The 21,747-nt window shown below is 67.6% G+C and overlaps 1 protein-coding gene across 1 annotated transcript in view; it reads right to left on the reverse strand.

The window, feature by feature from the left end:
* Positions 1-5,445: 5,445 nt before the first annotated feature.
* The window catches only part of EXD3 (exonuclease 3'-5' domain containing 3), a 74,922-nt gene continuing 58,620 nt past the window's right edge, over positions 5,446-21,747 (reverse strand). The window contains exons 22-24 of the mRNA XM_080819255.1: positions 7,864-7,957; positions 6,134-6,172; positions 5,446-5,873 (exon numbers count right to left, since the gene is read on the reverse strand). Of these exons, the coding sequence (XP_080675381.1) occupies positions 5,581-5,873; positions 6,134-6,172; positions 7,864-7,957 (426 nt within the window). The 3' untranslated portion in view covers positions 5,446-5,580. The remainder of the gene's footprint in view (positions 5,874-6,133; positions 6,173-7,863; positions 7,958-21,747) is intronic.

Here is a 21,747-nt window from a genome sequence, read left to right on the forward strand (position 1 = left end):
GCTGCCGCCGGGCGCGGGCCGCGGGCCGTGCCGGGGCTCAGCGCGGGCGGCGGCGGCGGCGGCTGCGGCGCGGGCCCCTGGCTGTCTCGGGGCGCGCCTCGGCGCATGGAGGGCGCGGAGCCCCCGGGCCCCGCACGCCGCTCCTGGGCGTTCCGGGCGCTGGGGGCCGGGGGCCGCCGCCGCGGGGCCCCCGCCGCATCCAGCCGCGCCCGGGCGGGCGGGCGACGGGGGCGGGCACTGCGCTCGCGGGGGCCTGTGGGCCCGGCGGCGGCGCCGCGCGTTCCCGGTCCCGGCTTGCTGCGGCTCCCACGCGGGTCCCACGCGCCTCCCCACGCGCAGCTGCACTCGCCCGCCCGCCGCGCCGGGCCGCCTTTTACCCCCTTTATATTTGCATAACAATAGGGCACCCGTGACGCGCGCGCCGGCGGCCCTACGATTGGGCGGCGCCCACGTCGGGGCGGGGCGGGGGCGGGGCGTGCTTGGGCGGCAGCGCGCTTCTCGGCAGGGGGCGCTGGTCGCCGGCGGGGGGCCAGGTGGCGGTGGCTGGCGGTGAGGGGGCCTGGAGGGCTGGGGGTGGGGGGAGGTGGAGGGGGAGTCCTTGCTCCGCGCGCCCTGGGGCTCTCCGCGTCTCCGCCGTCGTCCCGCCTACGCTCCCTTCGGCCACCCGGGGAATTCCAAGCTCCCTGCTCGGACAGACCCGGGCCTGATCCCCGGCCGAGCGCGGCCCCGAGGTGGATCCGAGGGCGGCCTCCCGTGGTGGGTTCGCGGGCGTTTCAGACCCGGGAGGCCCGGGTAGAGACCCGAGTCTCGCTCCGCGCTCCCGGAGCGCCAGCCCTAGACCCTCCGCGTCCCCAACACGCCGGGGGCGTGGCGACAAGACCGGCCCAGCCTGGCCTCCGGGACACAAGCTCCAGGCGGGGGCCAACTCCACAAACAGCTCGTGCGTGTGACCACAGCCACGCGGTCCTTCCCGCGCGCGGGCCGCTCCTCTGGCGGCCTGGTCATCCCGCGTTCGCTCCCCAGCCTGGCTGGCTTGAGGAGCCGAACTCCGCGGCCCCGCCCCGACCGAGAAGCAGGGGTCTCTACCTGAGCAAGCCTGGGGCTGGTTCCCGCCACCCCACTCCGCTCGGAAGCTCCTCCAAGGGGAGGGGTAGGGCCAGTCAGCGGGACCACCTCCATTAGCACGACTAGGGATGGGGGGGGCGGAGGTGAGCAGCCCCAGGTAAGGCGCCAAGGGCCGCTGGGAAAGGAAACCCAGAAATGACTCATTTCCAAACTGTAAACCCATTTTTTATTGATGCTCTAATACTGCCGCCAAATTTCCTCATTAGGATTTTACAGTTTATAGCTGGGCTGCGGTGGCTGGGAATCGGGCAGGAATGGTCTCAGAGCAGCAGGCTTGGGGCAGCCGGGGGGCCGCCGGGGAGCCCCCAGGAGCCTGCTCTCCAACAGAAGCCGCTGGGAGTTCCCACCAGGCAGCCAGGCCTCATCAGGGGAGACCACCCTGCTAGGCCTCCTTTCGGGATGGGCTCCCGTGGGTGTCTGCCTGGTGGTCCAGGTCTGGACACGTGAGTGGGGTGCCCCCATCTTGCTGTGTGCTCTGGGGGAGTCACAGCCAAACCATAGGAAAAACTGGGTAAGGCCACTCCAGGGCTGGCTGCCTCTGGTCGGCTACCCTCAGGCTTGACTGCAGCGGCCAGTTGTGGGGTCCTCCGGTCGGCCGGAGCTCCCGGAGTCCCTCACTTTGGTCTCCCCGAGGCTGGCGGTCTGCCTGGTGGTCCAGCTGTTCCGCTCAGACTTGGTGCCCGCAGGAGCTCCCCACTGTGCAGCTGGGTAAGCCCAGGCTTGGCGGAGCTCTGTGCTAGGTCCAGCTGTGGTTGGGACCTGGGGGCTGCTGGTATCAGGAACCCTTCCCTTGTCCCGCTCATCTTACCCGCAAATGTCCCTGGGCCCAGTAAAGGGGGCCTGGGAACAGATGCTGCTGGAGTGTGCACACCTGGAGGGCAGGGCCCTTGGTCACCTCCGGCACCCCCTTCCCCAGTACCAGGAAAGAGGGTATAGGCCCTGTCCATCGGGGCCTGTAACTCCCTCCGGATGGTGACTCTCAGACCAGGTGAGCGAGCGTGAGACCCCGTGCAGGGCTGTGACCTGCTAGGCAGGCATGTGGCCCCCTGCTTCTCCCGGGAACAGGGCTGGGTGTGGACGGCAGGGCCCTCTGAGAACACATCCTCAGCTCTGGACGGGGCCCGGGGCCGCCCCCGGAAGGCAGTGGGCTCAAAGACAGGCCCTAGCCCAGGTGGGCTCAGGTCCCCGGACCCGAAGAAGGGCATCTTGGAGACCCTGCTGTGCCAGGGAGCAGAGCCTGGGAGAAAAGCCCCATTGACACCGCGCGGGCTTCAGGGAGGGCAGACAAAGGGGCCCTGTGAGCTCCGCGTGGGAACGTGCGGCCGCCACCACGGGGCATGAAATCGGTGGTTTGGGTGCCCCCCAGCTGGACCAGCGTGGCCATAAGAGTCTAGGCAGAGGTTGTCTCCTGTCACACCCAGGGTTCTGCGTGAGGGTCGGACAGGTGTAGCCAGGCCTGCCGTTGTGGGGTTCAGGTGACGGTCACAGTGTCCCTGGGGGGCAGATGGAATTCTCCACCGTGACTGGGGGGGGGGGGTCGTTTCACTCTGAGCCGGTCTGCCCTACACGCTAGGAGCTGCCCCGGCCGAGGAAAGGAGAGAAGAGGGGTCCCAGGGCCCTCGCCCCTGTTTGCTGAAGGGGCAGTCCAGAAGGAGGACATTTGTTCCAAATGCCTTGGAGGGAGGGGCTCAGAGAAACCCCCCTCTGGTGTTTGTGGCTCTCTTGGTGGTGTCACTTCCACAAACAGGCCGGCGGTTCCCTGGCTGGGAGGGAGAAACCCCCGACTTGGGATCCGTGGAGACCCACTGAACTCTGACCACGCAGCTGTGCCCCGTCCTTCTCTGCATCAGCTCTGAGGATCCTGGCCCAGGGGCGCCACCCCACAGGGCCATGGAGGGGCGGAGGCTGGGGTCGCAAAGGGCCCCTTCTTCCTTTCCAGACTCAGAGCAGTGGGCGTCGGGGAAGCAGTGTGGGCAGGGGCGGGGCGGCCTGGGGAGCCTTCTGGGCTACGGCCGGGAAGCTCTGGGTGGGGCGGCCCGGGGAGGACCGCGCAGAAGAGGCGGCTGCCCAGAGCTGGGCCAAGGCCTGCGGCCACCTTAAAGGCACCAGGCGGGGGAGGGAGGGCAAGCAAGCAGGCGGGCAGCGGGGGCGGGGCTTCCAGCTAATTCATTAAAATGTGTCGGGGAGCGTGGGAAAGAGGAGAGCGTTTCTTCCCAGCGGCCCAGACACCTGGTGGAAGGGCCGAGAGAGGATAGAGATCAAATAACAAACACTCAGCCCTCGGCCAGAGCCAGAGCGGAGGAAGGACGCCCAGGGCAGGAACCGTGGCAGACAGTCAGTGCTGGGCTCCGGCCTGCCGGGCAGGCTGTGGGGCACGGCCTGGCACTAGGACTGGAGCCCACCCTGGGGGCATGGTGCCTGACCCCCTGGCCTGGGAGGGGGCCTGAGGCGTCCGGGGGCCTCAGAAGGCTCTTTGGGCGGACCCCCTGATGGCTCAGGCCCCGGGGGTTTGCCGTAGAGCCAGGCTAGGAGGGCAGCGAGCACGTGAGCCCCGGAGGGTCCCCGGAGCGTCCCCGGTGGGAGACAGCCCGCCTGGGCAGCAGAGGGGTGGGAGGTGGGAGGGCAGGCTGGGTGGCACCAGCGCCGCTGTGAGGGGCGCACTGAGAGGACCCCACTTGGCCGTCCTCGTCTCCCTCTAGAGGTACACAGGGCAGAGGGGTGCTGGGGCTGGGCCTGCCCGGAGGAAGAGCAAAGACACTTGGTCTCCTGTCTCCCCACGCTTGTCCCTTGTTCTGGCCTCTTTCTGCTGAGGGCCAGCTGCAACCAACCGCAGGGCCCTGGGTCGGAGGAGAGCTTCCAGAAAGCAGCTGGGGCCGGCAGCGGGGCCAGCACCCCGGTGGCTTCCTCCTTACCCTGCCGGAGGAGAGCAGGCTCAGGGCTGCCGCCTAGGACAGGACTGGCGGTCTGGCTCTTGGAAGCATCACCCCAACCACAGAGGGTCCCCCACCCCTGGTGGGGGTCTGGCCTGCCCGCTCACCTTGGCAGCCCAGCTCGACCCTCAGGCTCAGCAGTGACCAAAAGGTGGGGGAGGCCAGTTTTCAGACTTGGCCCTGATACAGAGCCCACCCAGCCTGGCCCTGGCCTCGGAGCCTCTCCGTCCGTCTGTGCAGTGACCCCAGAGTTGCTGGGGGCTGAGCGCCTGGTGCACAGGGGGCACTTCCAGGGAAAGAAGAGGTTGGGGCATGTGGCAGGTCGTCTGCATGGCCTTTCAGCATGACCCCAGCCCGGGTGGGGGCAGGCCTGGCATGGCCAGTGCCCACCTGGTACCTGAGGCCATCACACCTGGGCCTGCAGGTGCGCCCTGCTCCGGGCAGAGGCGGCAGCCCCGCCCCAGCTCCCGGGCCCCAGCAGCCCTGAAGCTTCCGCCTGGGCTCCTCAGCCAAATCTGAGCCAGTTTCCGCTCAAGGCAGGAAGGACAGGAAAGGGATGTGTGTGGGGGGCACATTCCTGGGGGGTGAGCCAGGAGGAGGCAGCGAGGGCAAGGTGCTGTCTAGGCTCCTCTCCCTGCCCACCTGGCACCAGTGCCCATGGGCCCTCGGGGTGCCAGCCACGGGTGCCTGCGCCTCAGTTTCCCCCCGAGCGGGTGAAGAAGTAGCTGCTTCCTGCAGTCGTGGGAGAGGGTCTTGTGTGCAGGCTCCCCTCTGACTTCGGCTGCTGCCTCTTTTACGGGAGGAGGCCACCCAGCCTCCATGTGGCAGGGGAGGGGAGGGCCGGGGGTGGGGGAAGGAGGCCAGCAAGGGGGCCAGAGCCACGGACTGAGAGGGGCCGCCTCCCCTCCAGGCCACGGCTCCAGTACACAACGGATGTCTTCCTAGAGGGTGGCTGCCCTGCGCCTGGCACCAGGCAGGACTGGGTCCCGGTCCCCGGGAAGCTCCCCCCCACCATCTTACTCCCCAGGAATCGGAGGGCCCCGGAGGGCCAGCCTGGCTGGGAACTACTTGGGGGACGGGGGGAAGGTCCTGTCCTGCTTGGCCTGGAGGCTTGGCCCTTGGCCTGAGAATGCCCGCAGAGTGGGGTAGTGGCGGGAGCGGGGGGCGGGTAGGGGCTGCTACAGCAAAGGGACTGGGCCACCAGCACGGTGGGGGGCCTGTGCCCCCCCCCCGGCCCACTGAGCCCCGCACTCCGGGAGCCACTAGGTCACCACCCTCGGGCCTTTGTGCGGTTTCCTCTGCCAGGCGTGTCCTTCCCACCTTCCGCCGGCCTCATTCCTGAATGTCAGGTGGCTCTCGGCTCAGGGTCCGAGCGTCCTGCCCGTGTGGAAAACCTGGATCCCTCCACCTTGCTCCAGCCTCTGTGCGGGGCTGGGACCCTGCTGGCACGCCGGTGGGGAGCACTGGGGTGTGTGCAGGGAGCCTGGGAGGGCGATGCAGGCCAGCGGGGCCCGGGGCCCTGTCCTCAGGAGGGGCCGCTGGCGGGGCAGGGCCTGGAGACCCCATCCAGGACTTCGCGGAAATGTGTGGTGATGCGGCCCAGGTGGGAGCCCTCCCAGAAGACCTTGCCGCAGCCGGTGCAGCAGTAGAAGGGGCGTGGGCCGGGCCGCCGCAGCACGCCCTCCGGGACCCCCGCCAGCCGCAGCCGGGTGCCGTTGCCCAGGACGGCGGGCGCGTGGGACTGCAGGTCGGCCGCCTCCAGCCAGCGGCAGGGCAGGTCATGGGTGCAGCTCCCTGGGGCCTCCTCCGGGGCTGAGCCTGGAGAGGGGGAAGCACACTCACACCCCGCAGCCTTTGGGTGTCCGGCCCCCATCCCACTCCTTCCGTCGGCTCCTCCCTGTGTTGCCCCATCCACCCAACCCTCTGCCTCGTCTTACCCGTGAGCCCGTGGCCCTCCCCGCTGGTACTGGCCGCCGCCCCTCACCTAGGGCACAGGATCATCCTCTCTACTGGGCCAGGGCACGAACCCTGGCTTGGGGTGGGGCCCTGTGTCCTCAGGGAGTGGTCCCAGGACTCACCTGCCTCCTGTAAGTCTGCGCTGGGGCTGGCCTCATCACCTGCCAATCAACCAAGGACATCAGGGGTCGTCCTAAGGATGGGGCCTGGCAGCCCGAGGGCCCACAACGCACCTTGGGGCACCCGGCCCCTCCCCCCACCCTTAGCAGAAAGGGAAAAGGGCAGGGGGCTAAGGGGCTTTGGTGCCAGCCGGGGCCCCTCCCATGGGAACGCACACCTTGGAATGTTCTTGGGGCTCAAAGGTCCTTGGGAAACAAGTTCTGGGCGTGAGATTGGCCAATTAGGGCACTTGGGGGCCTGAGAACTGGCGGGTAGGGGCGGGGGCATACCGTCCGCCCCAGCGATGAGCAGATAAGCCCCTGCCAGGGGAGCGCATTTCCTAACAGCCCTCAGCGGGGCGGGGGCCCAGGGGCCCTGCTGGAGCTCGGGGTGCTAGCAGAGACCCTGGGATGCGACCTCCTGACGCCGCGAGAGGGTTCCTACCCCCAGTAGGAGCGCAGGGAGATGCCGGGGAGCTGGCCAGGCCGAGGCGGTGATGGCCGAGGAGCACTGGCCAGCGGGTGGGAGAAGGGTCCTCCCGGGTCCCGCTGACCTTCCCACTTGGCTCCAGATCAACGGCAGCGGGGGCCTGACGGGATGAGCCCCTCACCCCAGCCCCACGGCCCTCCGGAACCCAGCAAGGCCACGACCTCCCTAGCTTGCCCTGGCCGGTCTCAGCCTCCACCTGGAGGCCCCCGGGGTACCAGGGGGCCCGCGGGAGGGCTGCCCACCACCACACGCCGGGATGGCCCTCTGGGTGGAGGGCGGGAGGCGCAGAGGGGACCGGAGCCCCGCGCCAACGGACGGCACTGCGCACGCTCGGCTCCTGCCCGCCCGGGCCTTGGGCCCCCAGCGGAGAGAGGACAGCTGCTGGGGCCCGACCCAGGCCATCACGATGGCTCACCTGAAGAGTGGGTGGCCCCCCGCTCTGGCCCCAAACCTCAGAGGGAGGCGGGAAGAACAAGTGGGGAGGTCAGCATCCTGGAGAGGCCCCGGGCCTCAGGCTGAGCCCCCAGAGAGGGTCCCAAGATGCGCTTGTACCCATCCCATCCTTGCCCTCCAATGAGGAAGGGCCGGGAGCCTAGGGAGCAGCAGCCAGGCCCCCTCTGGTGCCCCCTCCCCGGGGCCCTCCTCTCCAGAGGGCGGAGGTGCCAGTGATAGGAATGGCCGGGCACACGCAGGACCCTGCAGCCACTTCAAAGTCTCCCGCTGCTCTGCACCCTCTCTCGTTTCACAAACACGGAAACTGAGGCTGGGCCTCTGGCTGGGCGTTGGGGGGCACCTCTGGGGTTTGCCCTCCTTGCTGTCTGTCCACGCTAGACTGCCTTCACATGGCTTAGCGAGCGCCCGGGGTGCAGAGGTGTGCAAGCAGATGCCCATGTGTGCACAAGCGTGTGCGAGGGAACAGGTGCGTGTGCGCTGGCCTGCGAGGGTGCAGGCGTCTCTGCACGAAAGGTTTGCGTGGGTGCGTGTGTGCTCCCCGTGCAGGGCCTCCTGGACAGAGGGTGGGGAGGCCCCCCCAGAGGGACGCTGAGTGTCGGAGCTCCCCGGTCCCTGTGACCTTAGCTCGTCGTGTGCTGTCCTTCCCCAGCCCCTGGCCACACGTGCACTCTGGTCCTGGGAGTACCCGTTGTTGGGCCCCTGTCCACAGACCCCCACGGGGCCCGAGGCCAACCACGTGGGGCGCACACACCTGCGCTGCTGGGGCCTTCGCGGTGGCTGCCGAGCCACACCAGCTGCTTCATCATCTCCTTGGAGACCTTCAGGTACTGGTCGCAGTTACAGGCCTGGGGACAGAGGGGGTGCCGAGGTCAGGTGGGGCTCCTTCTGTCCTCCCACCCACAGGGTATGCCCCTTGCAGCTCTGGGTCTGGCTAGGGGGTTTCCCAGACACCAACGACACATCCCTTCCCGTCTCCGCAAGACAGGGCACACCACCTCCTGGGACCCCTCCTTGACTGCTCCGGATCCTAGTGGACCCTGGATAGCTTCTTCTAGCTCCTGAGACCCCGTGGCACTCTGCTGCCACCTGGGCTGTTTGCCCCAAACCCCCGAGTCTCGAGGGCAAAGTGAGGCCTGGGCAGCCCTGGGCTGGCTCCGCATGGTGGGGGACACAGGGCCCAGCATTAAAGGGTCGGGGTAAACAGCCCTATGGCTGATCCCTCCACTGGTCTTGGGGTGAGCCAGGCCATTTCAGTGTCCACGTTTCCCGACGCTGCCTGTTTCTTGACGGTCCCCACGGGGCACCGCATCTGTGAGGGACCAAGAAGGAAGCCAGTTCTGCTTCTGTTTGGGGTCCTTGTCTAGAACATGCCACAGGCCCCTGTCAGTTGAGCCCAGCCCCGCTGACCTTACAGTGACCCTGGCGGAGGTGGGGGCTTCTGGGGGGCCATCCTGCCCTCCCCACACAGTTGCCCCAGGCTCGCCTTCCGGTGGGTCCTGCCTGACAGGGTGAAGGACCCCAGGGCTCCCGACGGGAGGTCGGCAGGGCCCTGAGGGAGAGCAGGAGGACCCAGGTCCCTGGAGACCCGGCTCGCAGGCAGGTGGGCACAGGTGCCCGTGGAGACATGCACAGCGGTCACAGCCCGTCCCGACGCCAGAGCTGGACGAAGTGGAGCCAAGAGCAGGGCCTGGGGGCTCCCCCGCCCTCGGGCGGGAGGGGGCCATGACCTGTACTCACGGGACCCCTCTCGGCCCCCTCCCGGAGGTGCCGGGCCAGTGCCCTGGATGTCATGGCTCCCAGGGCTGGGTGGTTAGGCGGCACCACGGGCCCCTGCAGCCTCAGGGTGTGCCCACGTCAGAGGCGGCGCCCCCCCACCCCCACACGCCCTTTTCCCACGGGCCTTTCGACACTGAGCTGGCTTTACCTGTGGCCTCACGGCTCCACATCCGGCCTCAGGAGCCGGGCCTGGGAGCGCAGCATGGGTGCGGTGGCCTCGGCTGGGAGGCCGGGGCGGGGCAGGGCCAGGGCTGATCCCGGGCAGGACCCTTCCTCCTGCCTCCCTGGGGGGCCTCCTGTCCCCCCTGGCCGCCTCTGCCAACCAGAGCCTGGGCCGGCCTGTGGCCCAGGGAGACTGGGGGGGGCACAGGGGGGCACCTGGCTTCCTGGTCATGGATCCAGGGGCCTTCCTAGGGTCGGGGGCCCGCCTAGGGAAGGAGCGGGAACTAGGGGGCAGCAGAGCCTCCGCTGCTGCCCTGGGCTGCCCACCACAGAGGCCCCCCTTCTCCCTGCACAGGCCTCCCCGGGGCTGGAGCTGGCAGGTGTGAGAGGGACAGAGCAGCGGCAGGAGGGTGGGACCCCCTTGGCTCTGCCAGCCTCCCCGGGACCTGGCCTGGTGTGCACACCTGGGCGGGGCAGCCAGCTCATGTGCTGAGTCACTGCGCACAGACAAACGGCCGGTGCCATCCCCAGGACCTGGCCCCACCCTCGGGAACCACCAGGGCCGGTTTTCCCACGGCCGCTGCCCACTGTCGGGGCCCTTGCTGTCACCCCATAGGGCCCTGGGAGGCCCTGCCCGCCCCCCACCTCCACCTGGAAAAGCCGGTTCTGCTCGTCCTCTCTGCGCCGCGTCCCCCATCTGCAGGAAGGGCCAGCACCGAGGGCCTCTCCATCCACCTCCTATCCACCGTGGGGCCCGGCGACCCTTGCCTGACCGCCTGCTGGCCCACCCTGCCCTTTGGGGCTCAGGGCCTAGCGCGTGTCTGGTCAGGGACTTGGTGCCAGTCCAGCAGAGGCCGCCCCCGAACCACAGAGGCAGAGCCGCTGCCCTTTCATTTTGCGGAAAGGGGGCTTCTTGAGGGGCTGAGTAACTTGCTCCCGGTCACAGGGCCCTCGGCTCGGGAGGGCCCCACACCAAGGTCCTCACACAGACCCCAGGAGAGGGGGGTGCGGTGGCCTTAGCCACGCCCACTCCCCCTTGGGGGACATACAAACCCGAGCTTTGGGATGCCCGTGGGTCTGGGCAGACAGCAGTGGGGGTCCTGGGGGAGGCCCTGGACAGGGGCTGGGTGGTCCCATGCATCCCATTCAGTCTGGGAGCCTGAGGGCAGGGTTGGCCTCCACCCCAGGAGCCCGGCTGGGTGGGAGGGGCAGGAGGGGCTGGGAAGGCTTCTGGCTTCCCTGTCCCGGGGGTCCACCTGCCTGCCTGCTTCCCACAGCTCCTACAGCTGCCCGGAACCCACGCCAGCTCGGGGAACTCCTTCTGCCAGGGGGTCGGGGGGGGTGCGCCTCAGGCAGGGACACAAAACCGCAATTGGGACGTTGTCTCCTGGGGGCTGGGCCGCCAGCAGGGACTGGTCCTGGGGACTGGCGGGGCCCACGGGCGTGGAGTTAGGCCCGAACTCTTGGTCCGCCCTCTGCAGCCCCCTGCTCCCGGCTAGGGCCTGGGTCGGTGGGGGGGAGGCCTGCTCTGGTCACTCCTCCAGGAGGCTTGTTCTCTGGGCTCTCGGGCATGTGAGGAAAGGCTAGAGCAGGCACCTGGGTTAGCTGTCCACTCCTCTGACATGACTTGGCAGGGGGCAGCGGGGGGCTTTGAGGGGTCCATTCCCAGGTGTGGGAAGCCATGCCCGAGGGTCTACTCTCCGCTCCAAGCCCAGGAATCACAGCCATACCCACCCATGGGAGTGGTCGTGGCCGGCAGAAGCAGAGCTGAGCGACAGGCAGGCTCACGGCTCCCATCCCAAGCTCTATGTCCCTGGAAATGTCTGTGTTCCCACCCGTCCCGGGCGCCCACCCCTCCCAGATGCCCACCTGCTCTGGGCACCCACCTCCTCTGAATACCCACCCGCCCCGGGCGCACAGGCTACACATATGCAGCCGCAGTGTGTGGGCCTGCAGGGGTCTGGTGTGCACAACCAGAGGACAGCTGGTCCAGAGGTACGCAGTGGAGAGGAGCTGGGAGGCGGCACTGCCCGGAGCCTGCCAGCCCCTCTCAGGGCTGCGTTCTGCTGGTTGCGTAGAGGGAGAAAGGAGGGTGGGACAGGAGCCACACCTGGGGCTCCTCAGGGCACGGAGCCCGAGAGGGAGCCCGCGTTCCCCAGGGTGCGGGGCACCTGCCCCGGCTGGGAGCCCAGCGGAGGGACCCACTCTTGAGGAGACTGTGGGGGAAGCTCCGGCCTCAACCAGCAGCCAGGCCCGTGACCTGAGCTCCCCGCTGCAGGCTGGCCACATTGTCCCTGCCCCGGGGGCACCTGGCGCAGCTGGGAACTGGGCCCGGGGCCACGTTGGTGTCCCGCTGTCACCGGTCACCACTCTTCCGAGCAAGGGTTGGGCTCTTAGCAACCCTGCCTCTGCCTCACAGCGAGCGCTGCCCAGGCTCGGGCTCCAGCTCCAGACGGTCCCGCCAGCGCCTGCGGCTCCCAGCCCCGCCCGGATAGAGGGGTCAGTCCGTCTGGTGCGCAGGCCCTGGAAGGCCGCGGTCTGGGATTTTCTGACCCCACAGGCAGGGCCAATGGGGGTTTCGGCTCAGAAGCTGTGACATGTTCTAGAGTCATGGGTCATCTCTTGGGGCTTTAGAGCAAATTAGGAAAATGGCAAAACATAAAAAAGCGGAAGAAAACCGACGTCCCCTCAACCCGCCACCTGGAAAAGCCAGCTTGCCACCGAGAAGGGCACCTGCCACCTACCACCGCCTTCCCAGAGCCCACCTACGGGCCGCTGGCGTCTCGGAGGCTCACGTCGGGGGTGGGGCCCAGAAGGGCTCAGCCACAGGACACCAGCGTCCCTGTTCCCACGGTGGTTTCTGCCCATTTGGCCCCTGCCAGGTGCCGCCTCCTTTCACTGTCCACACTCGCTGCCTTGAGATGGGCAGGTCCTGAGGCCTTCCCAGGCTGGCTTGTCTGCCCTGGACCCCCGACCCCCCACCCAGCCAGAGCCACCCCAACAAATGGTGCCGGGTGCATGGCCAAAGGGTTGGGATGAAAGAACCCCGGCCCGGGGTGTTGGCCTGACACCTCTCCGGACGGGGCGGGAGCACTGAGGCCTGCGTCCACTCCACACCTCGCTCTCCCACACTGTCCCGGCAACACCCCGGGGGGCCCCCCACACCCCCGCCCCCCGCTCCGAGTACAAGACGGCTGCTGGGGCTGCGACCCTCCTCCAAGATGAGCGCCTCGGCCAGCTTTGCCGTGAAGACCCCACCGGCCCCTGGCCTGGGATGTTGCCCGATATTCCACTGGGGACAGGCCAAGGGGCCGGGGGCCTGCAGAGTCGTGGACGGCCCACAGCTGAGGAGCACAGGGCATCCGTGGGGGGTCACTGCCGTCCCACTGGCCGGGGGCACGTGCTGGGGGCAGAAGGGCCAGGCCCCAGGCGCCGGGGGGTGGGGGGGAGTGCGTGGCTGCAAATGCTGCACTGGTCTTCTTGGGACCATTTGGAAGTTTTTGGTTTTTTAGAGATTTTATTTGAGAGCGAGAGAGACAGTGAGAGAGGGAATGCAAGCAGGGGCAGCGGGAGAGGGAGAAGCAGGCTCCCTGAGCCCAGAGCCCGATGCAGGGCTCCACCCCGGGACCCCAGGATCGCGACCGGAGACGAAAGCAGACGCTTCACCGACGGAGCCCCCCAGGCGCTCCTTATCGTTGGGTTTTAAAACCTTCTCCAGGGGCGCCTGGGGGGCTCCGTGGGTGAGGCGTCGGGATGCCGGGGTCCTGGGATGGAGCCCGCGCTCAGCAGGAAGCCTGCTTCTCCCTTTCCTGCCCACTACCCACCCCGGCTCGGTGGGCGCGCTCTATCAAATGAACAAAATCGTAAAAACGAGGACAGCAACAGCTCTCGGCTGTGGCCCTCCGGTGGCCGCCACCTCGGATGTCCGTGACCTGGGCCGGCGGCCTTCCGGGGGGCCTTGCTCTAGCTCCTGCCCCGCCCCCGGGTCCAGGAAGGTCGTTCCCCTGGGCCCAGCGCTTCCCCTCTGTGGGGCCAGGGGCTACAGGGCTAAGCGTGCGGCGCGATCGAGCCCCCGCGAGGGTCCGCACGGGGCCTGTGGGCTGGGCCGGAGGTCCGCAGGTGTCCCTCTCGTGGGCACCCAGCCCAGAGCGGCTGAGCGTGTGTCTGCACGTGAGCCGTGGCCGGAGGCGCGAGTGGGAGTGCGTGGGACTGGGCGTTCCGCGGTGTGGACACAGGTCTGGTGTGATGGGGTGTCTCAGGGTGAGTGGAGGGGACGTCCCGTGCTTCCCCAGCCCCAGGAGTGTGTCTGTGTATGCGCAGCCAGCAGGCTGTGTGCCCGCGCTGGGAAGCACACGAGCTCCTTCCCGGGGCTGCTATGGGTGTGAGGGGACCTCCCGAGCAGGTGGGGAGAGGACAAGACTGTTCCGGAGAGCACAGGCTCAGACGGAAGCAGCCTTACCGGGCCGCCAGTCCCGGTCTGGGACCTTGGCCATAGAGGGAGGCGTCTACCTGGCCTCTGCAGCCAGACCCCCCCACCCTCCAGCCTCCCGCCGGGCTCGCCTCCTGCTGCCGGGACAGGAGGGCCACGTTGACTTCCTGAGGACCTGCCCCCAGCGCTGTGGTCAGGCCTGCAGGGTGGACGGGGGTGTTGCCGGAGACCAGCGGCCAGGGCCCTGCAGCCGTGGCTCCTAAGAGGTCCCGGACATCCCTGAGCCTGCGGGGTCACTCTGATGGCGAGGGAAGAGGAAAGGGCAGTGGGTGGAATGGGAAGAAAGCCCCGGGCAGGACAGACACAGTATCCAGGATACGGCACGCATGACAAGCAGGGCGTGCCCGGGAAGCACTGCCTGCCCAGGTCACTCCGGCCAGGGACACATGGGAGGGTCACAGCCCTTCCCCCAGGCCCCTCGGGGGCTTGCAGGCCCGAGCGTGGAAGGTGGCCACAAGCAGGATGAGCCGGTGGGCTTCCAGCTGGGGGTCCCTTCCCCACCCCGGCGCCTTAGCTCCTGGGAGCCCCTCCTCCCCCTGCGCCAGCCACAGCCCAGGGCCCGCTCAGAACCCGGACGTGCAGACCCCACTGTGTCGGGGGCAGTGGGATCGACAACCCAGTCCAGGCTGTCGATGGCCGGGTGGGTGGCAGCCCCCGCTCCAGCTCACTCGGGTGGGCAAACCAAGTGGTGTGAGCGGCGGGGCCCAGACAGGTGGCCAAGTCCTGCCGCCTCCTCCAGCCTGACATGGGAAGGTCGGAGCAGCCCCTCCCCACCCCAAGGGGCCGGGGAGAACTCGGGCCCTAAATGTGAATTTCAGACACAGCGTGGGACACGTTTCTGTGTGAGGAGGCCATCGCTGTCTCCCGAAGTCACATTTCGGGCATTTGCGAGGACGGGCGCCCAGCCTTTCCAGGCTATCGGGAGAGGAACAGAGGCCCCACCTCCCGCTCCTGGGTCAGGGAGACCCCAGGGAGCGGTCAGTGCTCACCGTCCCCAGGCAAAAGGCAGGCACAGCCAGGGCCCCCTAGGTCCCTCCGTGAGGTGTGGGGGGCTGTCGCCACCTGCCCTGGGTCAGATCACATAGAATCTGGGCCAGAGGATGTCCTCCAGCCTCAGGGCCGGGGGGTCAGGGGGCTGTCGTCCGACCCCCTCGGGCCACCTCGGCCGCCCGGGGCGGCACCCCCTCCAGGAACCCCGCTCGGCGCCCGGCCCATCCCGGGGCTCCCGGGCACCCCAGCCGCGGCGGGCGCAGCGCGGCCGTTCCCAGACGGGGGAGGGGCAGCGGGCCGTGAGAACCAGCCGGCGGCCGGGCTGCGTGGGAAAGCGGGAGGAGGGGCGGGCGGGGAGGGCGGGGCGCGCCTGGGAACGGCCCCCGCCCCCGGCCGGCCTTTGAAAGGGCCACTCAGGACACCGGCGAGATTCAAAAGCAAACGGTTGTGCCTGCCTTCCCGCTCCAGGACCCAGGGCGAGGGGGGCTGGGGGACCCCTCGTGCCTGGGGCCGCGGGGGGCAGCGGGGGCGGGCTAAGAAAGTTAGGGAGCAGCCCTGCTCGTCCCGCTTCCTTAGCCAAGTGGAGCCAGGCCCTCAGAGCAGGCGGCGCCCCGGGACCCCAAGCCCTGTACCCCGGGGTCTAAACCTGCCTGAGCGCCTGCGGGGCCTGTCTTTCACTCCCAGTAGCCCTGCCCCACTGTGATCCCAGCCAAGGGAGAGAGGAGCCCCAAAGTACTCCTCCAAAGGAAGTGCTATGTTCCAGGGATGGGGCTGGGAGCCTGGAGGCCTTCCTGGAGGAAGTGACAGCCAACCCGGGGCTTGGCAGACCAGGTGGAGAGAGTGGGAGCTCAGGTGCCAAGCAGCTACAGTATGATGAGCTCAGCATGGTGGGGAGCCAGCGTGACAGGGGGCTGAGCTCAGGGCAGGGGTCCCCTGGCCCTTCTCCTTCCTGCCTCCTCCCAGGGCCACTGAGTCAGGCCAGGAAAGGTGGCCCCTTCCACCACCACCTGTGCCTTGAAATGGGTTTTCCAAGTTGGGGGAGGAAGAAGCTGTCCTTGCCAGAGCCTGCCTCCCCCATACTCTGGGAGACCCTTCCCCACCCACTCCCCCCGTCCAGGGAGGGGTGCAGGGCTGGGCAGGGCAGGCCTGTCTCCCTGTAGGGTTATCCGGAGGCCCCTCCTGTCTCTGGCCGGCCCCGTCTCATGCTCTCTGATGCCCCATCTCCCCTCAGACACCTCTGCGGTCTACGTTTGTCACGAATGTGCTCCATGCACAGAGGCCATACCTCAGCGGGTGGGCAGTGAACGGGCTACCCCGAGGTGAGGGGGAGGGGAACAGAGCCCAATCCCCAGCCCTGGCAGGGGATGCGCCCCGCAGCACCGGCCATCCACCTGCTGGTCCCTGCCCCATCAGGACACGGAAGGAGCAGTCACTGCCTGGCGGACCCCCCCACCCCCCAGACACAATCCACGGCCACCCGTGGCCTCCTTTATCTGCAGCCCTGAGGCCAGCCAGACCTGTCTTGCCTCCCGTATCCTGGGTTGAGTGGACAGTGGGTCTGTGGAAATCAGGCCTGCTGTCCTCATCCAGGCCCCGTGGCGGCCCACCAAGGCGCTAACTGTCCCCTGGTTCCTGGGCCCCATTTCTGCTCGGGGCTGGCAATTGCTCAAAATGAAGACGAGTGCTCACCTCCCCCCATCAGATGCCAGCCGGGGCCCATGGCCTGGGTCAGTCCCCTGCAAGGGCCCGTGGGCAATGTCAGTCCCCAAGAAGGCAGCCGTGGGCAATGTGGGAACACAGGCGGGCTGTGGCCAAGAAAACTATTTATGGACGCTGAAATTTGAATTTCATGATTTAGCCGCAGGCTGCGGTGTGCTGACATCAGGGCATGTGTCTCAACTTGCCACTAACCCCCACCCTGGCTGGGGGGGGCCGTGCTGCTCTCTCCCTAAGCTTCAGGTCTCCCAGATTGTGCGGGGGCCCCTCGCCCCATGGAAGGCCCGGCACCAGGGGGTCCGGCTTCCTCTGTTTCTTCACAGGTGGGTGCTCAGGCACTGCCAGAGGCTGGTGAGTGGCAGGGTTGGGACTGGCTTTCCCCACGGCTGCCTCGAGGTTCTGGAGAGTGCCATGGCTCAGGCAGTAGGACCGTGACAGTAGCCCTCGGAGGCACAGAGCAGAGAGGGGAAGGACCTCGGTCCCCAGAGACATGGCCGCACCTCCAGACTTTATGTTTTGGGGGCCAGGCCTTGTCTTCCTGTTGGAGGAGTCTGGGACAGTCACCCAACAGGATGACGCTGAGGGTGCCCAGCTGGCCCCCTCGGCCTCGCCCGGCCTCTTCCACCTCTGACCTTAGCTGACCAGCCCAGATGACACCCTGGCCCCGGGTGGCCGGGCCTGCACCGTCCTGCCCGAGGCGGTCAGTGCGTGCTTGGGGAGCCTTCCTGCTGTCCTTTGCCCACACTCCCAGTGGCCTGACGTGGGGCCATGGTTGTGACTGTCCAGGCCACCCACCCTCCACCCGCCCCCTGAATGTCTGCGCACCTGCGCTCCGGCCCCTCCCACCAGCCGTGCAGCTGGGAGCACTGTTGGCTCGGGGGTTCGTCCCACCTGCGGTGCATCGCGCCCTCTGAAGTCCAACTTTAAGCCTGTCCACCCCTTCTGAGCACGGACAGGACATGTGTCAACACTCGGGGGTGCAGCCGGAGAAGCCCTGTCCAGAGGGGACCCCACACCGCCGGGGGGAAGGGCCATCAGGACCACAGAATCACTGTCGGCTGGGTCCTGGGGCGCCCGCCACACGGGCAGACGGAGCAGGAGAAAGGAGCTAGGTGCTGGGCTGGGCACCTGCCAGAGGCCAGGCTGGGGACTCTCGTACCAGCCTCCCCAGGCGCCTGCCCGGAGCAGCCGCAGCAGGTCTCAAGGCCACAGGCACGGGACCAGCCCTGAGACCTCCTCTCAGCCCAGGCCACTCCAGGGGACAACACGGCCCAGCGAGGGGTGGGCAGGGGGCAGAGGGCCTGGTGAGGACACATGACCCAGGCGCCCCTGCGGGTGACGGTGTCGCGTGACGCCGGCTGCCAGACGGACTGGCGGCCGTGCCTCGGGGTCGGCGGTGCAGGTGTGGCTGTCAGGCAGGCCCAGGACCTTTCTGAAGTGGCCGGGGTCAGACCGAGGGCACTAATGGGGTCCAAGTCCTCAACACCCCAGGGCCATGTGGTGGGAACAGAGGCTGGGGCTCTGGCTGAGACCCACGGCTTCTCTGGAGGGGAGGGAGCCGGAGGGGTGGCCCCACCAGCTGTGGGGAGAGCCGGGAGGCGGCCTCCCCTGGGAACCGCGCTGGCTTGCGGAACATCATCCTGGCTAACTCTGGAGTCTGGGGCTGGCCTCAGTCCCAGCCAAAACCTGCCGGTGGACCCCACCGTCCTCGAGTCTCACGGCAGCGCGGCGACCCGACGCCAGCTGGTCCGACCCGCCCTCCTCCAGAGTCCCCGCGGCCGTTCCTCCTGCGGCCTCAGAGCCGCCGGGCCGGGGTCTCTCCCCGTGGAAGGTGGTGGCCACCCCTCCCCAGCCTTTGTGCCTGTGTGACCCTGAGGGCACCGAGCGTGGGAACGGGGCTGGGGGCCACGGAACACAAAGGCTGGGGAGGGGCGGGGTCAGTGGCCATTGCCTCTCTTCCTGTTGGTCCCTGGTCTGGAGTTGGTCATCGGGACAGAGGGAGGGTCTGCAGGCCCAGGGACAGGCCCAGGCACAGGTGCCGCGGCTGGCCCTGGGTTCCAGGCGTGGGTGCTGGGGGGTGGCCGCCCTGGAGTCCTGCTCACCCCCCCGCCCCAGGCCCTGGGAGCCCTCTGCTTGCCTCCCTCCCCTGTCATGGGTCAGTCTGGGCTGCTGTCCACCTCTGTCCCAGGGTCCCTGCCCAGCCCTCTTGCCTCCTGGGTGCCCGTGAGGCTGCAGCCCAAGGTGCGGCCTCCCCTAGCTGTGGGCCCCTCTCTGGCCTGTCTCCTTCCCGGGGATCCTGTGGGCAGCACCGCCCTAGAGCTCCCTAAGGCAGGGTCACTGTCCGCAGAGGCCTCCCCCCCGGGTGCCCACTCCTGGAGGCCAACGTCACTGGCTCCCAGAACCCTCCCCCACTTCCACACGGGGCCACAGCCTGCTCCCCACCACAGCGGAGGGGGACCAGAGGGACAGTAAAAATAGACATTATGCCATGTCAGGGGTTCGTACTTAGGCTTTTTTTTTTTTTAAACTCATATTTCTTTGATAAAATATTTTCCCATGGTGGACAGCACTGGGAATGTCCTTTTGGCGGATGTTCCTGATGGACAATCCCGGGCCCAGGTCGCCAGCTTCAGGGGTCACGATCCTGCCCCCATGTGAGACCCATCAAATCCCTGGTGTGGGCAGGTGGGCGATCTCCCTGTCCACTTTGGGCCTCCACCACCTGGCTCTGGCCCTGGCACGTTCTGTCCTCACGGGCGGACGCCCCAGAAGGCAGACCGTGGGGCCCAGGGCACATGCCGCGTGGAACGTCCACGCAGCCTGGGGTCAGGGGTGCTAGGGTGAGGCGTGGCCACAGACCCCTGGCCAGACACCTGGCCAACCTTGGCCTGGGCCTTCTCCCTCTGCACGTCTAGCCTCGTACCCCCATGCACCAGCCCACGGAGTGGCCGGGCGTGCTCTGGGAATGCTCTGTGTGTCAAGTGGGTTTTCCCTCTGGGAACGGCACTAAAATAGCACGAAGAAGGGAGGGATAGCGGAAAGTCAGCCTGGCAGAGGCAGGTCTCCGGGGAGGCCGCCCGCTGCAGCCGGGGCCAGGGGCGGCAGAGGCTCTGAGCCACCAGCTGGGGCTCAGGCCCACCGGAGCATGGGACAGGGCCCTGAAGGCCAAGCACTGCACAGAGGCCCTCCCGGGGTCAGTCCTGAATGTGGTGCTCTCTGCTGGTCAGTGCACAGCACCTTCAGACGCCTAGATGGGCCTGCAAGCCAATAGCCCCACGGAGCCCCATGGAACGCCACAGGATGACACGGAGCCCCCATGAAACCCTGCGGAGTAACACAGAGCCCCGTGGAGCCCCACAGGATGACACGGAATGAAATGGAGCCCCACAGAAACATCCAGAACCCCATGGAATGACACAGAGCCTCACAGAACGACACGGAGCCCCACGGAGCCCCAAAGAAGCACGCAGAGCCCCACAGAACCCCACAGAATGACACGGAGCCCCACGGAACAACATAGAGCCCCATGGAGCCCCACGGAATGACACAGAGCCCCACGGAACCCCACGGAACAACATGGAGCCCGCAGAGCCAGGCTCGTCACTGTGTTGAGCTTCAGGCTATCACCGTGGAGTGTCCGTGGGGCACCTCTTCTGTGCCTCTTGGGGTTTGCTACTGGTCCACCCTGCCCGTCCCCGAGAATGGCATCCCCTCCACCCCAACACGGGGCTGGGAGTCGGGGAGGCCAGCCGTTCCTGGTTGTTGCTCAGGGCGAGTTCCTCGGGTTCAGCTGGGAATGCCACGGTAGAGGGGCTCTGGGGGCACGTGGGAGGGATGTGGCCGGACGCCTGCCCGGACCTGGGGCTCACACAGCACTGGCACGCACACCTGGGTGTCTGGCCTGAGAACAGGCACTAATTCTACCAGCTCACCGACCCCGAGTGAGCTCAGCCCTCCTACCCTTCCCAGTCGCCTCCCTGGTGACTACGGCTGGGTCCAAATTTAGAAACTCTGGCTTCTCAGAGACCCCTTCTCTGCCCACCGGGCCCAGTAATGCTGGCCTTTCGGGTCCTTATGCACACTCACAGGCCCAGGGAGGATCCTGCCCTGGGGCACAGCCAGAGCACTTTCTTGTAGAGCTGAGCTCAGATGGAGGCCATGGGCCACCCCAGGACCGGAAGGTTCCCAGGGCCCTTTCTTTTTCTTTCTTTCTTTCTTTCTTTTTTTTTTTTTTAAGATTTTATTTATTTATCTGACAGACAGAGATCGCAAATAGGCAGAGAGGCAGGCAGAGAGAGAAGAGGAAGCAGGCTCCCCGCTGAGCAGAGAGCCCGATGCGGGGCTCGACCCCAGGACCCTGAGATCATGACCCGAGCCGAAGGCAGAGGCCTAACCCACTGAGCCACCCAGGCATTCCCGGGCCCTTTCTTGACAGAGCCCAGCAGGTGCCAACACACAGCCTCCTACCTGTGCCCCTGCTGGCTGCCCACGCGGTGGCCAGCCCCTGCCTGTGGCCACACACACAGGTCTCTGCCTGGGACCCCACCGCACCCCTCCAGCCCTGTGCGCCTTTCGGTACTAGGGAAGCTGCCTTCTGCACCTGGGCCAGCGTAGCTGCATGGTCCCAAGTTGCGGTCCCTGTCTCCGTCCTAACCGGCTGGCCTCGTGGGGACACTGCTGGGCAGAGCCCCCAGAGGAGCAGGGAGCTGGGGGCTGAGCCTTCCCCTTCCCCATGCCCCTCCCCAGCCCGGTGCATCTGCCTCCAGACCAGATCCCAGGGAGCCCAGACCCACTGGCTAGGGGCAGGGCCTACAAGCTCGGAGCCCAGCACAGCCTCACGCCGCATTCTGAATCTGGTCACGCTCCTCTGCTCTGGCGCCAGCAGGTGCTCTAGACCCAGCGGGTGCTGCCAGGTCTCCCACCTCCCTACCCGATCGTCAGAGCCCCCCGAATGTGTCCCACCTGCGACAGCCAGAACAGACCCCAGCACCTCCGTGTGCCCCGCCCCCCCAAGGCTCTCTCTGTCCTGGGGTGGCTGAGTGCCGCCTCTCTGGCCTGGGCGCCGGCTGGTCCCCCATCAGGGTGGTGCAGCTCTGTGCCCTGGCCTTTGAGCCGACGGCAGGCAGCCCCCCAGGCGTTCTCAAGCCTCCTGGCTGACAGGGCAGGGGGGACCTCGGCCTGCGGGCTGCCGACTGCGGGGCCACGAGGCAGAGCACGCACAGGACAGACGGGGCCACGAGGCCGGGGACGCTCTTCCCTGTGCAGGAGGGTGGTGGCCTGCTGCCCTCACAGGCCTGAAGGAGGTCAGGCTGCTCCCCAGCACGAGGCTTCCCGGGGCGCCGGTGGGGGTTTCCTCCCAACTACCCAACTTCCTGTTTTCTCAAGAACACTTAGCAGCAGAGGCTCTGAAAAGCTCATTAAAATGCCTCCCAGGCATCCCGGACGTCCTGGGGTCTTTACAACACTTGTCGGCTTGAGCACAGACAAAGAGAGGCAGCAGAC

Source organism: Martes martes, assembly GCF_963455335.1.
Source record: "Martes martes genome assembly, chromosome: 12".
NCBI lineage: Eukaryota > Metazoa > Chordata > Mammalia > Carnivora > Mustelidae > Martes > Martes martes.